We start from the raw sequence: 12,938 nt of genomic DNA, 5'->3' as shown, positions 1-12,938 counted from the left end.
GTTGCAACCAGCTTCTTCCAGTCTTCAGCACCAACCCTCCTTTCCCCAGGCTGTCCCCTGGAGTTCTCACCAGTCCCCCAAAACCGACATCCCAAAAAGAGCACACCCTCTTCCCCCCTACTCCTCGTTCCTGTAGGCGACAGACCCCATGCCCCTGTCAGCCACTGCACAGGACGTGGCTGTCTCTGGCTCCTCTCAGTCCCCCTTGGTGAAGTCTTGGCTGTCCTCACTTCCCCAAATCCGTGCAAATGCTTATGCTGAGAGACAGTGACATCACCTCAACAAAAATATCCGAGGTACTTTGATTACATGAAGAAGCAGAGCAAGCACGTAGGCTGTGAAAGCCACTGCTCAAAACAGGGTTTGCCTGGGGCAAGGGCACGCCTTGGGGCAGGGTCACACCTTTGCCCATGTGCCCGCCAGACGCATGGGAAAGTCATGGGGGGCTGAACACCCGGGAGACATTTCTTCAGTGCTGACACCAAAACCTCTGCTTCTTGACACTTTTGCTTGATTCTGACCATTACAATACACGCTTTCCCTGTTCATATGGTGAAGCGCTTCCTCCGACTCGGGCTGTGAGCAGAGCCAAAGAATAAATCTCTGTCAAAGAGTTGTTCTGCCCAATTCTACTTTTGGAAAATGAGAATTTTTTATATTTCATGTGCCACAAATACAATCATGTATATTTTAACCAATATATATGCCATTTTGCAAAGAGAAGAATAAATGGAAATAAAAAAGAAACACATACCAACGAGTCTATAAATATTCTATCAGTTTATCTGTCAGGAGCTTTCAAGACCTGGCCATTTTAATATAGCCTACCTACTTACCTTTTCACCATATGAAAAAGAACTAAGTTCACGTTCTTAAGTTAACCAGCTGAACGAATCCTCAATCTTAGCATACAGGAATGCCCCTTAAAAGAGGCCCCTGGTCCTCTCAAGCAGCAGTCACTCACTGGGTGCCAAGGACTGCAGTGGGCACTACAGCAGAGCAGCCGAGGGCACCTAACAATGTAAGCTGGCGAGCAGAAGCCTGAGTGGCAGGACAGCCGGACACTGAGAGACACCACACTGGGGTCAGTCGGAGTCACTGAAGGAAGGAGCTCAGGGGAGGCCTCACAGCAGCCCCCAAGGTTGCCCCACAATTGTTCTCCTAGAAAGCCCTTTCCCCCGTTCTTCCCCAAGCAAACAGAGCTCAACTCAAGCTTTACCTCCCCTCCAGGGGGCTTCCCCTGCCCACTCCCACTCTTCCTCTGCAGCCCTCCCCCACCTCGTGTCCTCAGAGCCTAGTCCCACGGCTCCAGCCACTCTGCATGGAAGGACGTCCACTCCGCCAGGTGGGACCACTACTATCCTACGCATCTCCAGTGCCTCATGCACAGGGGCTCTGCTGGCGGTTGTTAAACCAAGGAAAGAAGGAACACATGAAATAGGACTTGATACTCAGATACGCAGAAGGGACCATGAGGGAGTTTCCCAAAATGAGCAAGAGTCTGAGGTCCTTCCTGCTGCAGCGGAGGGTTTGGATAAGGTAGAGACAACCATCAGAAACTCTGCCTGCCAGCTTGATGAGTATGGCCTCTATTCTGCGCCAAAGTGAGCCACGATGGGTAATGAGGGAGAGGTACGACGTGACGAAATCAATGGTTTAGGAAGATCAATCTGGCAGCCATGTCTATAATGGATTGTGACCTGTTTCGAATGGACAATTTTGAAACAAGTAAATACTACACACTCAGCTATTGTGTAATAGAAAGACGTGGCTCTCACAGACAATAAGCAGCTCCCAAAACTAACTACATACACACACATTACAGATTTCCTTAAAGTATCACTGCATTTTAAAATGACAGCATAATTATATACCAATGCGGAACAACATAAAACAATCGCAAACCACTTCTTGCTCTCCAGACAATGACATTCAGCCATAACTGGCAATATCCTTCCTCTCCCAACCCCACATCAATGCTGACAAGTTGTGGTACCAGGGCTAAGGGCTGGGCCCGGGTGATGACTGAGAATTCCCTCTGGGACATGCCCACATGGTGTCTTTCTGATTTAAGGAGCACTGCTCTCTAAGCGGCCGCTGACACCTCCCTGGTCCTCCACACTTGACCGTGACTGGAGGTCCATGGCAGACATCACCTCCAAGGGGTGACTTGCAGCAGCCTCAGCTTCCTGTCTGGCTCCTCGGTCCCACACATGCCTACCAGGCAGAAACATGACTCCAAGCTTGAACCTGTCTCCCACTTGGCTGAATGCTGGTCCAGCACATATTACTGCATAAGCATGGAGCCGAGATACGGCTGAAATGAAGCAATTTGAGTAAATTCATGTTTCTACGCTGGTTTAAATGAAAGCTCCTGTGCTCACAATTTTCCGTTTCAGATGGTACAGCTTACAACATCTCTGCTGCATGAATAGGAAGGAAGGAGGAAATTTGACTTACAGGTCTACTCATAATTTTAATTGTGACTTCTGTATGCTGGTGACTAAAAACCGGCTCTTTTTCAAGAGTTTCTGTTCTCTGGGCAGTTGCTAGCTACACTCTCAGTTAGGGCAGAGCAGAACAATGTGAGACAGAAATAATTGACTGTACCCAGAACTTCATGGGTGCAGATTCTGGGTCAAGTGCCATGGTGAAAAGCAGAAAAGACATGTCTCATCAGACGTACCTTTCAGAAGGATGCAAAAATGGCGATAAGAGCAACAGAATGTTCCTATTTTCAGGGACAGGGAAAAAAAATCTTTTCCAAACCTCATCATAAAAATTACATGTACCATTCCCTCCAGCAAAAATTTTATTTTTAATTTTCATTTACATAGTATCTTTCTTCCAGAATTTCAAAGTAATGGGGTGCCATAAATACTTATTAAAAAAAAAAAAAACAGTCGTCACAACAAAGGAGGGGGAACAGGCTCGGCAGGGCAGGAACACCACAGAGAAGGGCAAGAAATGACAGGCAGTGGTGGCATCAAGTGCTGCGGGCTGGCACTGCCCGTGCTGAGGGCATCTCCATTGCGGCCTTCATTTACCCACAGCCCACAGGCTCCGCTGATGTTCGGAGCTTCAGGCTCCTCAAGACAATTTATCTTCGGTATAAATTTACTCGCTTCTATCAAACTTGGAAACCCTGGTGGCGTAATGGTTAAGAGCTGCGGCTGCTAACTAAAAGGTCAGCAGTTTGAATCCACCAGGCGCTCCTTGGAAACCAGATGGAGCAGTTCTACTCTGTCCTATGGGGCTGCTGGGAGTTGGGATCAACTCAAGAGCAATGGGCTTTTATCAAAATGTTTTTATTTAAATAGTAATTTATCCCACCCAAACAACAGGAAATGAACTTCACAGGTCCAAAATAACAACAAAACAATGGTGCACTTAAAATGAGTTAATATTTCTTTTGGGCTTAAAAACATAAAGCTATGTTAGAAGCCAAAACATTAACAATTTACTGGGGGGAGAAGCAGCTTTTGAATTTTTTTTTTTCTTTTAATAAAACCTGGTGGACAGGATCTGAATGTCTTACATTTAGCAAAAGGCTGTCAACACCCAAATAAATTTTTAATGACAGTAAGAATGACATTCTATTTCTCACAAGTTTGCAATGTTCAACTTAAGAGCTAACTTGTCAATTTCTTTTTCTCCTAACCAAGCTCGGAACACCTCACAACCATATAAAAATTTTTTTGAAAAATGTTAACTGCATCTGCTTACACAGCCTAATAGAAAGCAGGCTCCATGCCGCTATACTTAAGAGTAATACTAAGGAAGAACAAGCTACTTCCCTGGAGTTTTGGAGTAAGCTCTGGTAATTTCCTCCTACATTAACTTCATAAATCACAAACGATCAGAAGCATCCAGGATTTCAACTGTCAACTGACGGAGCGTCTGCCATGTGCAACACCCAGCGGGCCCGTCTACTCCCGTAGCCTCTTGTTTTATTAAAGTGTGGGCCATTTTGTCGCTATCCCGACTTATTTTCACAAATGCTTCAATGAAAGGAAGCAGAATCTGGTCAGTTTCATTTCAGGTGAATCTCCTACCTGGCTATTTTCTCAGTTGCTCTGCAATGTTAGATAAGTCCTGGGGAGGAATACTGTCCGATTGTGTTCAGTGGGAACAACCTAGGGGAAGAAAGGGCAGCTTCCTCTGAGTAGGCAGACTCCTGTGGGTAGAATCCATGCCAATCCAGTGTGGGGAGTCTGGCAACCGTCTGGCCACAGGAGCTTCCCGGGCCGCCCCCAGCCCAGGGCTCTCAGAAACATAAAAGGGCGTAAAGACATCAGATTAAAATTAAGAAATTAACAAGCATTTATTTTGTGTACAACATATGTGACTAACATTATCCTATAATTACAGTTAAGGACTAAAATTATTTTTATTAGAGTTGTTTACTTTTTAAAGGAAAAGTTGGTGCAACAAATTAGATGTCTTTCAGGAAGGGTTGTTTGCCCTCATTAGGTATCTTAATTGTGTCATGTTTTGGGAACAGAGTAGCACAAGCACTTTAAAAAATCTTTAAGTCACCACCCAGATGCATTAGCCCAGGTGTTTCAAAGCTCCTTGAGGGACGGAGCAAATGGAAGCAGCACCCCAGGTTTGCGCTCAAGCCCCGGCTGTCAGCTTCCGCAGGGGCTCTTCCTTTCCAGCCAAAGACTGCTACCCTCTAACAACTTTCTCAGAATACAGGTGAAAAGAGGAATGGGTTACAGCTCAGCAAAGCCAAAGCCAGGACAGGGCCAACACCGCAGCAAAGTCTCAGTTGTCATCTTAAGTAAAATCCAACACACTCGCAGTCGTATCTACACACAAACCAAAACTCGGTTTTTAACTACGCAGCAAAATCAGGGCTGTCCTCTGGTTTTCAGGAACACAGCCTGACAACTAGAATGGGAAAAGGAATTCAGAAGACCCCACCATTAGCATCTTTATAAATATCCCCCTAACCGAGTTAATTTTTTTGGTTACTATTTAAGTTTGTATCTCTAAATGGAGAACATTTAAGCAAAGTGATTTCTTTCTGAATTCTAAATCAGTATGAGGATGTAACAAAATGTACCCCAATACTCAGGTCAATAAATGTTTATTAAATCAAAAGTCACAAATGAATTCACAGCTTCTTTGTTATAAAAGTTACATAACACAGATATCGAACAGCTTGTCTAATTATGCCGTGATCTTCGCACGCACCTTTCTCTTGGGTATTCGGGCACCCAGTTTCTGAGAGGGCATGACTGGAACAGCCAGGTAAACAGCAGTGGGGCATAGTAGGAGGCTGCAGGGCTCCTCTTCAAATAGCTTCAATCAAACGAATGGCCTTAAGTGAAAGGCGTCCCTTGCTGTTGTGTCTATTTCAACTCCTAGTGACCCTGTAAAACAGAGCAGAACTGCCCCATAGGGATTCCAGGACTGTAAATCTTTAAGGAAGCTGACTGCCACATCTTTCTCCCACAGGGCGGCTGGTGGGTTTGAACTGCCGACCTTTTAGCTAGCAGCTGAGCGCTTAACCACTGCGGCACCAGGGCTCCTTATGGTTTGCTATAAAAAGGCTCCAATCCAGGATTCCAAGAATTCCACCTGTTTCCAATTAGACACTTGAATTGCTTGAGTGTTGAAACTACATTCACTTGCTACTTACACAAAACAATTCTTCCGGGTTTTCTGAACATTTTAAATATGTTAAAATAAGATTAAGGGTCTGGTTTAAACAGTCGGAGGCAGCGAAATTTTCCACTGAAATCAAAACTCTCTCAAGCCATAATGCATAGCTTCAAAAAAACAGTAAGACTAGACAGATATCTGTATCCTGACAATTGTAAAAATCAGACTTTTCCAGGGGAAAACCAATTATATTTTAAAACATTATACATCAAATAATTTTAAGTAGGCTTTTAAATAATTTCTAAATTAATTTATGATGCTGTATATTAGTGTCCTTTACAGTAGCTTTAATGTAGCATTTGTGTTACATTCCATTAACCAAAACCCAACCCCACTGCCATCCAGCGGATTCCGACTCAACGCGACCCTAGAGGACAGAGTAGAGCTGCCCCATAGGGTTTCCAAGGCTGTAAATCTTTACAGAAGCAGACTGCCACATCCTTCCCCCCGCGAAGCGGCTGGTGGGTTCAAACCGCTGACCTTTTTGCTTAGCAGCCAAGCGCTTTAACCACTGTGCCACCAGGGCTCCTTGGATTCCATTACATGGGGTCAAATATGTGAACTACATTAAACAAAAACACAGGTAGGAATTTTAGCCTAGCTCTGTAGGATTTTTCATACGATGAACTTTTTTAAAAAGTCCAAGTTTTTCCCTCCACGTTTGTCCTTCCTTCATTTCACCACGATGTTCCTTGGGCTTTATAAATGAACTGAAACGGATATAGGTTTTCAACTTCTGGCCAGGTTTTCTCTTCTAAGAATGCGAGCACAGCCTCAGGAGCGGTTTTGACTGTTAGCTGCTACAGGTAGGCCCAGAGGGGGAGCACAAGAACCTAAACGATTGTTTCCTCAGGGCTCCAGCACCAACCCTAGTGGGTCTGTTTTAACTCCATGGCAGCGGGGCAGGACTCTTTAAACTGCCTTTAAAAGTCCTGGGCTCAATCAGCTCACCAGGCAGCATTTTTAAAGGTACCCCAGTGGATAAGGGCAAGGATAATTCCTGAGGGGATTGGCAGTATGTCTTCCCTTTTCAACTTCCTCACGTAGCTAATCACCAATATGAGTGATGTGAAAGTGAGGATGCAGGAGAAGGGGTCTCTGTGGACCCAACTGTATCAGGAGTTGCTGCATAACTCCATCCCTTCACTGACTTGCACCTAGTTAAAAAAAAAACCCACACAGCTTCACACAGGAAAAAACTTCCATCGACTGATCACGACCCCTTCACACATCCAATCTTAAAGACATCAATATTAAAAGAACCCAAAAGAAAAAAATAACCAGCAGTGTAGAAGCCCTCAATTTATTTACTCATTACTGTGTTTTATAAGGAAACCCTGGTGGCATAGTGGTTAAGCGCTACAGCTGCTAACCAAAGGGTCGGCAGTTCGAACCCGCCAGGCGCTCCTTGGAAACTCTGTGGGGCAGTTCTACTCTGTCATACAGGGTTGCTATGAGTCGGAATCAACTCAATGGCAGTGGGTTTGGTGTTTAATAAAGGATACTAGTTGGGATACGTATTTTATTTAAAATAATGTAATTCTTATGGAGAACAGTCCTGGAGGGCTGGCAACATACACACTTCCAGAACAGGTGAAAACAAAATAAAAGCAACCAGAAAGTAGTTTTTCCACAAAATGGAATTTCTGTTTTTATTTTGAAAAAGAGAAAAACATTTAAAGTTTTGGTCTGTAAAGGCTCCTAAGAACATGAATGGGAGCCCTGGAACCCATGGAGGAGCAAAGTCCAAAAGGGAAGGCAGTCAACGGCCGGCCCCAGCCCAAAAAAGTTCAAAGTGGCGCTAACATGCAGAGTTACATGAGCTTCTTTTCAGAAAGTGTCCTCTTTTCAAACGCGCGTTTGTATTTAAAAGGTATATTTATACAATGGTGTTTTTCTAATTAAAAAAAAAAAATACAAAAGCCTGGTTTTTTACAAGTCGGAGAAAGGATAAAAACTTGTCCAATTAGCCTCAGCAGCACCAACGCACCGAAACTTCTATACCACAAGGCTTCAGGACTAAAAAGGAAATGAAACAAGGCTCAATCTTCAGAAAGTCTCTTCCTGGGCACTCACCCCACGTCACACGGCAGCCTTCAAGACGGACCAAGCAGAGGGACAAGGGCACAGCCCTGGTTCACTGAGTCCTCAGGGAGGAGCGGGATGGCAGCATCCCCCCCGGATCCACTCGGCTCGCAGAGAACTAAGACCCAAGCTCTTTACCCTCAGGTGGCAATGCCAAAACCCACAATGGGCTCTGCAGGAAACCCAATCTCAGTGTAAGGGTCTGGAAAGACGAGGAGAGCCTGAAATTACGGAATTCTCTCTCAAACTGCTGTCTCATTTGGCTCACTTACCATCGGTGCAAAAAGAGATGACCCTAAACCAGATAATTCAAAAGGCCTCTTCAGGGCCCAGAGAAAGAACCAGCTTAAGCTTGTACTTCCACTTTGGCATTCCACATTCAAGTGAAGTTTTCAAACATGCGACAAAGCCGCAAACATCTAAGATGGCCAAATTATTATCCACCACCAAAAGGCACCGGATGCTCAAGAAAGAGAACCATGCTCAGATAAAGGGTTTTTTTTTTTTTTTTAATCAACATATTAAAGTTCATTCAAGCCCACGGACAGGGCAGCTTTCTCTCTAGCCCTACAGCCACACAGTTAACTGTCCCCATGGTCCCAGATGATGTAGGCAGTCACAGCGCGGGGGAGAGGGAACAGGTCCAGAGAGTTCCCAAAATCCAATAACTCTCTAGACACCAAATCTATTTCCCAGGCACTTTGGCCAGGATGCTTAAAAAAGAAACTTCATTGATATTACGCTAGGATGTCACATTTAGTAAGGCAAGAAAAGAAAAAATTAAGGTTTGTCTCTTAAAACTCCACAACGGGTTTTACAGTAAGCACAGAAATTAAATTATGGTAAAAGGGAGCTATTTTTACTAAAACAGGGTAGACCAATTTATCAAAAATGCCATTCGGCTGTGTTCATTACATTCAGGAATCTAATTTACACAACAGACACTTTGGAGTAATCTATTTTAGTCAATAAATACTCAAACTCCTTTAAGTTTAATCTTATCGGAAATACATATTTCACATAGTCTTCTTCCTAGTTAAGCGAGAAATTTGAGTAAATTTCGTAACGGCTCTGAGTCCGCTTTACCGTTTTTACGTAGGCAAGAGCAGAAAACAAGCATATACAATTAAAGTTGTCAGACTCCATTTATATATGTTTTAATCCAATCCGTTTTCATTTAATACAAGCCTGCATCTGGAGTTCATTTGCTTTACTCCTAAAGGTATCGTAGGTCACAGTCACCAGTCTCCCCGGTTAGGAAAGTTCAGCCAAGTGTACCTTCACGCACACCTAGGAGTTGGCAGCAGTAGCTGTTCCCTAGGGACGCTGAGGGAACCCCCCCCGTCCCAGAGCACCAGGCCTCCCTGGGCCCTTCTAAGCTGCACCCCCGCCCCAACGCTCACGGAGCTTCTGGCCCACATGCAGCTCACCTTCAGCTTAGCTCCGGCTATACACAACATCCACCTGGCAGAGTCCCGGGGCTGTCCAGGAGCCGCGAGCGCGGAGCTGGCATGTGCGGGGCGGACCCCGAGGACGCACCGCTCCTCAGGGTGGGGGGCGACGAGCAGAAAAGCGCCCCCGGGAACCGGCGGCGACTCGAGCGCCGGATGGAGAGTCCCGGCACGATCCCCTCGCCGCGCCTGGGGCTGGGAACACTGACTACGGCCCAGCACGCCACAGTCCAGCGGGGTCTCCCTAGGTCTGCTTTCAAGAACCCAGCCCGAGAAGGCATTTCGGAGCGGACCCGCTGCGCGCTCCATTCCGCTCGCGGACCTTGATTAGAAAGGCAGAGCCCCAGAGAAGAGGACCCAATTGGAATGGGCGGCGAGTCAGTGGGGGCCCCGGGAGCCCCTGGACGCGGGGCGAAGGCCGCCAGGACAGGCGGCGAGGAGGAAGTACCCCTCGCCGGAGCAGACAGCGCGTCTAGGCAACGCGCAGGGCCTGCGCTCGGGGAAAGTTGCAGCTCTGGTCCCGCACCGCGCCTGCCAAGCGGTCCCGGGCGCCCCGACCCTCCGGCACTTCGCGTGGGGCTCCCCGCGGCCCCTCGCAAGTTTCCCCAAAGCGCCCCTAAGGGGGCCACTGGCTGCGTAGAGGCAGGTCCGCGCCACTCCTCCAAGCACACAAAAGACCCCGGCGGCTGCAGGGTGTGCTGGTACCCCCGGGGCACTCCCCGGGACGTAAACAAACCCCGGGGACCGAGCAGGGAGCAGAACGCCGGACGCGAGAGGGACGGCCCGGGCCCGCTGACGGCCGGCGGCAGCGGCCGGGGCCGGGGCCGGGGCCCGGGCCGGCCCGGGTAGCGCGGGTGCCCGCCCGGCCACCCGGCGCCTGGCCGGAGCCGGGCCGCGTCGCCGCCTGGCCGGTGGCCGCTCTGACCCTCCCCCGAGCCGGCGGCACCACAGCGCCACCAGCCCCAGCTCCGCCGCGCCGGCGGCAGTGGCGGCGGCGTCTCCTCCTGGAGAGGCAGGCGCTTCACCCCCCACAGCAACTCCCCACAAACTTTCCCCGGGAATACGGCGGACCGGGGGCGCGCGCCCCCGGCGCCCGTGCCGGGCCGCAGCCCCCTCCCCAGTGCGGCCCCCTCCCCGCTGCCGCCACCCGCTCCCCGCTCGCGCGCGTACCCCGCCAGCCGCCGGGGCCGCCCCCTCCCCGGTCCCGCGGCGGCGGCGGTGGCGGCGGCGGCTCAGGGCCGGGGGGGCGCCCGGGGAGGGGGCAGACATCGGGGGCAGCGGTGGCGGCGGCGGCTCCCGGCGCCATCTTGGGCTGATCGATGAATTGAACAAAGAGGATCAATTTCTGATCAAGCGAGTTATCAATGGGGGCCGGGGAGTGAGAGGGACTTGTCCCCGAGTCGGCCCCGCTCTCCCCGGCAACCCCCTCCTCCCCTCCGCCGCGGCCCCCCGGCGGCTAGGCAGCCCGGGGCCCCGGGGGAGGCCGCGACCGCCCGCAGCCTCCACCCCCGGGCGAGAGGCCGAGAGAGGAGAAGCCTGACCTGCAGCTGCTGTAAATCAAAGCGCTTCCAATATTGAAACATCGATCCCACATTGGCCGCCATCTTGAGACATATTGAGACGGAGTGAGAGGCTGATAGAGAGGGGGCTGGAGTTCAGGAGCCGCCAGGAGGCAGCAGGCGGGCGGCGCCAAAACCCGGCCTGGAGCCGGCCGCCGCCGCCGCCACGGAGGAGCGCGGACTCCTCCTCACGGCGCTGCCGCAGCCACGGCGAGCCGAGCCGGAGCCGGAGTCGGAGCCCGAGGGCACGGCGGCCGCTGGCCCGGCCTCGCGCACACGGCCCCTGCCCCCCGCCCCCGGCGGGCCAGAGGCCGGGCGACCTGCCCGCGACCCCCGCCCCTCCCCGGCCCCCAGCCCCTGCCTGCAGCGGCCCGGCCCGGCCCAGCCCCGAGGGGGCGCTGGAGGGCTGCGGGAGGGGAGCCCCGAAACCCGCAAGAGGCCCCAGGCCAGGCTCACCTGGGGAGTGTTTGGGGAAGGGGGAGCGCAGCCGGCGGCCAAGGGCAGACCCTTCGGGGCCCCTACCGACTCTGCGCGCATCTGTGCTGCCGCCCGCGGCGCTCCGGGTTTCGCTCACCCTCCTGCGGGGCGCCGAGCGCGCGGAGCAGCCGCGACCACCTGCCTGAGCCCAGACCCCGCACGGCCCAGGCCCCAAGGCAGCCGCGCGTGTGCCGGGCGCGTTGGCCGTCGGTGGCACACACACCGAGCCCCCTGCGCCTCAGCAGCGGGGACTCGGAGACCGAGCACCCTAGAAGTGCGTTGCATGTTTGGAGGACCGAGGCTGCAAGAAATCAGCCAAGACCCTCCTGTAGCTGCACTCGTAAACCTCCCAGGACGGGGTCACTGAGTCTCCGCACACCCAGAACGCCACGTCATGGCGGTCCGCAGGGGTCTAGGTGGCCCAGGTCCACCTGGCTGCGCCAGCTTAGGTCGTGACAGGGAAAGTCTCGGAGCACAGTCATTTATGCTGCTGCATCGCTTCAGCGGAACAGCCCCGAAAACTTCCTGTGGTTGAGACCCCTCGATTTCTACTACTTTGGGGGCAGAAAATTGAAAAGTTGTTTAACACAGAAAGCAAGGTCCCAAGTTTACTGAAATGCTAACATTTAAACAGAAAAGAAGTTACCTCTTTATTTGTTTCTTCACTGGAAACCTTGCAAAAACCGTGTTTTATGAGCGTCTTTGATTATATACACGTGTGAGTTTGCGTTTACAGCAGAATGTACTGCACTCGTCCGCACTTCATTTAACGTGCAATTAGTTAAAACAAATCCCGTATTCCTTAATCTTGAAAATTATACGTAAAAAAAATCCGTATGGAATACAAAATAAAACGTATAAGTGGAAAATAATTGCTTTTCAACTGAGTTAGAGTGTATACCACCGATCGTTGGAGTGAATTCGGCATTTCTGAATGAAAGAACTAGAAACGAAAGTACCCAGGATGAAAGAACACGCGTGTCCCCAGGTTTCGCACTCCCGACCAGGGGCCTCAGTTTCATTCAGTGGCAGCTCCTGAGCTGGGGGAGGGGGGGTGTCACTCTGCGTCCCCGTCGCACCCTTGACTGGCCCAAGGGACAGGAAGCGGGTGAGAGCGCGCGGACGTGGAGGGGCTCGTTCTGGGGCCCCCGCCCCAGATGCTGAGACTTGAGGCAAGGCACTCCCAACCTCGGGCCTCCCAAGGCCGCGGGGGTTTGCAGCGCCCAAGCCCGCGCGCTCAGTCGGCTGGCGGCCGCGCTGCAGCTCGGACGGCGCCGCCCGGTAGAGGGCAGCGGCGCCCCGACACTCGCGTTCTCCGGTCCCCGCGCACGTGCCCACCAGCGCGCCCCGAGCCCCGCGCCTGGCCACGCCCTGTCCCAGAGCCTGGCTCCCGGCGGGAAGCAGCCTTGCCAGCTGGGGCGCTTCCTGTCCCGATGAAGTGCTGCTTCTAAGGATTTCTCCCCAGCCCATGCGTGGGGGTCAGTCTGCCCTCCCTCCTATTTGTGCAGTGGCAGGCAGGCGAGACCTCGGAATTGCCCTAAAGGTGGCTAAACAAATAAAATGTGCAGGAGCTTAAACATTTAAAAAAAAAAAAAAAAACTCTCCCGTGGGGAAGGCTCAAGGAAAGATCAGGGAAATGGTTTGGATTTGGTGCAGATGTTCTCAATCTAATTATCGTGTCAATCCCCTGGGC

General features: G+C 51.0%; 1 protein-coding gene across 9 annotated transcripts in view; it reads right to left on the bottom strand.

Annotated features, from left to right (window-relative positions):
* Positions 1 to 11,004, bottom strand: part of CUX1 (cut like homeobox 1) — a 457,171-nt gene extending 446,167 nt beyond the window's left edge. For 4 of the 9 annotated variants that reach the window (XM_049903550.1, XM_049903552.1, XM_049903551.1 and 1 more), the window contains exon 1: positions 9,189 to 10,042. In XM_049903550.1, the coding sequence (XP_049759507.1) occupies positions 9,189 to 9,518 (330 nt within the window). In that variant the 5' untranslated portion in view covers positions 9,519 to 10,042. Of the gene's footprint in view, positions 1 to 9,188; positions 10,043 to 10,750 lie in introns of those variants that run through there. The other 5 variants (XM_049903554.1, XM_049903560.1, XM_049903557.1 and 2 more) reach the window with 3 other exon arrangements.
* Between the last annotated feature and the right edge of the window lie 1,934 nt (positions 11,005 to 12,938).

This window comes from Elephas maximus, chromosome 12 (genome assembly GCF_024166365.1).
Source record: "Elephas maximus indicus isolate mEleMax1 chromosome 12, mEleMax1 primary haplotype, whole genome shotgun sequence".
NCBI lineage: Eukaryota > Metazoa > Chordata > Mammalia > Proboscidea > Elephantidae > Elephas > Elephas maximus.
Note: the sequence above shows the minus strand (reverse complement) of the source record. Positions and strands in the feature narration are given on the sequence as shown.